General features: G+C 30.5%; 1 protein-coding gene across 1 annotated transcript; it reads right to left on the bottom strand.

Annotated features, from left to right (window-relative positions):
* Positions 1-1,077: 1,077 nt before the first annotated feature.
* Positions 1,078-1,494, bottom strand: LOC134828525 (leucine repeat adapter protein 25-like). The gene has a single exon (XM_063841505.1). It carries the CDS (start codon positions 1,492-1,494, stop codon positions 1,078-1,080), a length of 417 nt encoding a protein of 138 aa, XP_063697575.1.
* Positions 1,495-1,948: the final 454 nt, after the last annotated feature.

Genomic DNA, 1,948 nt, shown 5'->3' with positions numbered 1-1,948 from the left:
TCGTACATTAAGAAAAATTTTTTTTTTTAATTTATTATTTTTAAATTTTTTTTAAAGAAATTTTTTAAAATTTTAAAAAAAATCAAAATTTTGCTTTTTAGTAAATTGACAATTTGTTCATAAAAATTTAAAAAAAAATAAAATTATGTAAAAACTTGTTAAATTTGGTATCAGGGTTGCCAAAAATTGCACAAATTTATTTCAATCTTCATATTTTTTAAGATTTTTTTGTTTTTAATGCAAAATAATACTTTTAAGAGTTATTTTCTAAATATTTTTGTTTCAGATCAAAAAAAAAATCTTTTTATATAAGAATTTTGTGATTTTGGCAACCCTGAATTAAATTTCAAAAGACCTTAGTTTTGATTTTCAATAATTTTTCTAAATATTTTGAAAAAATTTTTAAAAATATTTAAAATTAACATTCAAAAATTGAAACATTTTTATCAGAAATTAAATTTTTTGATTTTGACAAAATTTTAATTTTTTTTCTTTAAAAAAAAAATTAATTTTTTTTATTTTTTTTTTTGTAAAACTTTAAAAACTTACATATAAAAGCATTCATAAAATTTTTCAAAATTAAAATTTTTAAATTAATTGATTTTTAGAAAAATAAGAAATTAAAAAAAAATTATAAATTAAAAAAATCTGAGAAATTCATAAATTTTTTGATTAATTTATCAGCCTAAAAATTATTTTTTTTCTAAATTTTTGAGAATTAATAATAAAATCCTTTGAATTATTCTTCAAACTATTTTAAAAAATTTTTTCAAACGACTTTTTGTTGGAATTTTCGACTAAATGACGCCATAAATAAGAACAAAAGCGTAATTTTGCGAGTTAATTTTATTTCATGTGCTACGAGTACATAATAACTTAAATAATATCGAATAGTATCACTTCGAGAAAAGCTGGAAATGTTTTTGTGTGCTACCTAACAACGAATCTACGCTAATTTTCTTTTAATAATTATTCACTAGATAAAAATTCTACGAGCGTAACGCAACTAATTGACAACTTCTAACATTATTTCTAACAAACTTGCTACTTTTTCGTGTAAAAACCCCTAAAAATCAGTTATTTTTGTAGTTGTTGTTGTTGTGGCAGTGCGGATTGGAACATCGATCGTGATGGCGGTGGTCCGCTACTTTCCTCCTCTGACGATGGCAAGTCCGATTCCGAGTTTGAGGGTGTCGGCGACGGAGGTGACATTGCTTCTTGCTCCTGAATCAACGTTCTGACTTCCTGAATGGACTCGTTGACGGTCCACAACTGCGATAAAAGCGACAAATCAAGCTGGCGCAAAGAATACATTTCACGCCGCAAAATCGCGAGCTGAATATCGAGCGTCGATGGGGGTCGTTGTTGCATTTGCGAGAGTCGTTGTTGCTGTTCGATCGCCGAGATGCTGGCATTGAGTTTATTGGCTTGCGCTTGGGCCACTTCGAGCTCGCTAAGGCTCTTCGGTAACGGAGGCAAGCCCGACAGTGACATTTTTCGATTTTTCTTTATTCAAATTTTAATTGACGAGATGCGTTTTTGAACCACTTAAATTAACGAATTGTCTTTTTTTCTTATTTTTTTACCTTTTTTCGATTTTTTTTTTTACTTGTCATTAAACTTCCAGGTTTGACGACACATTGGGCATTGTTGGTTCAAGGCTTGCGAATTCAACCATTTAACGATGCAGTGCATGTGAAAACAGTGCGAGCAGGCACCCCAGACTAACGGGCAATCGTCACCGGGCAGAGAACACTCGGGGCAGCAACCTTCGAATGCCATACGACAAATTCCGCAATTTTCATCATTCGCTACCCATTTCCAAGTCGCAACTCCCATCCAACTCTTGATTTTTACTTTCATCGTTCACTTTCCGCTGGAAGATGCATCGGGCACGGGTGAATTGAGCGCAATTTTTCCGAGTTACGAGAGACTTTTCACTGTAAAT

The sequence above is a fragment of the Culicoides brevitarsis genome, chromosome 2 (genome assembly GCF_036172545.1).
Source record: "Culicoides brevitarsis isolate CSIRO-B50_1 chromosome 2, AGI_CSIRO_Cbre_v1, whole genome shotgun sequence".
NCBI classification, from domain to species: Eukaryota; Metazoa; Arthropoda; class Insecta; order Diptera; family Ceratopogonidae; genus Culicoides; species Culicoides brevitarsis.
This window is presented reverse-complemented; position numbering and strand designations above follow the sequence as displayed.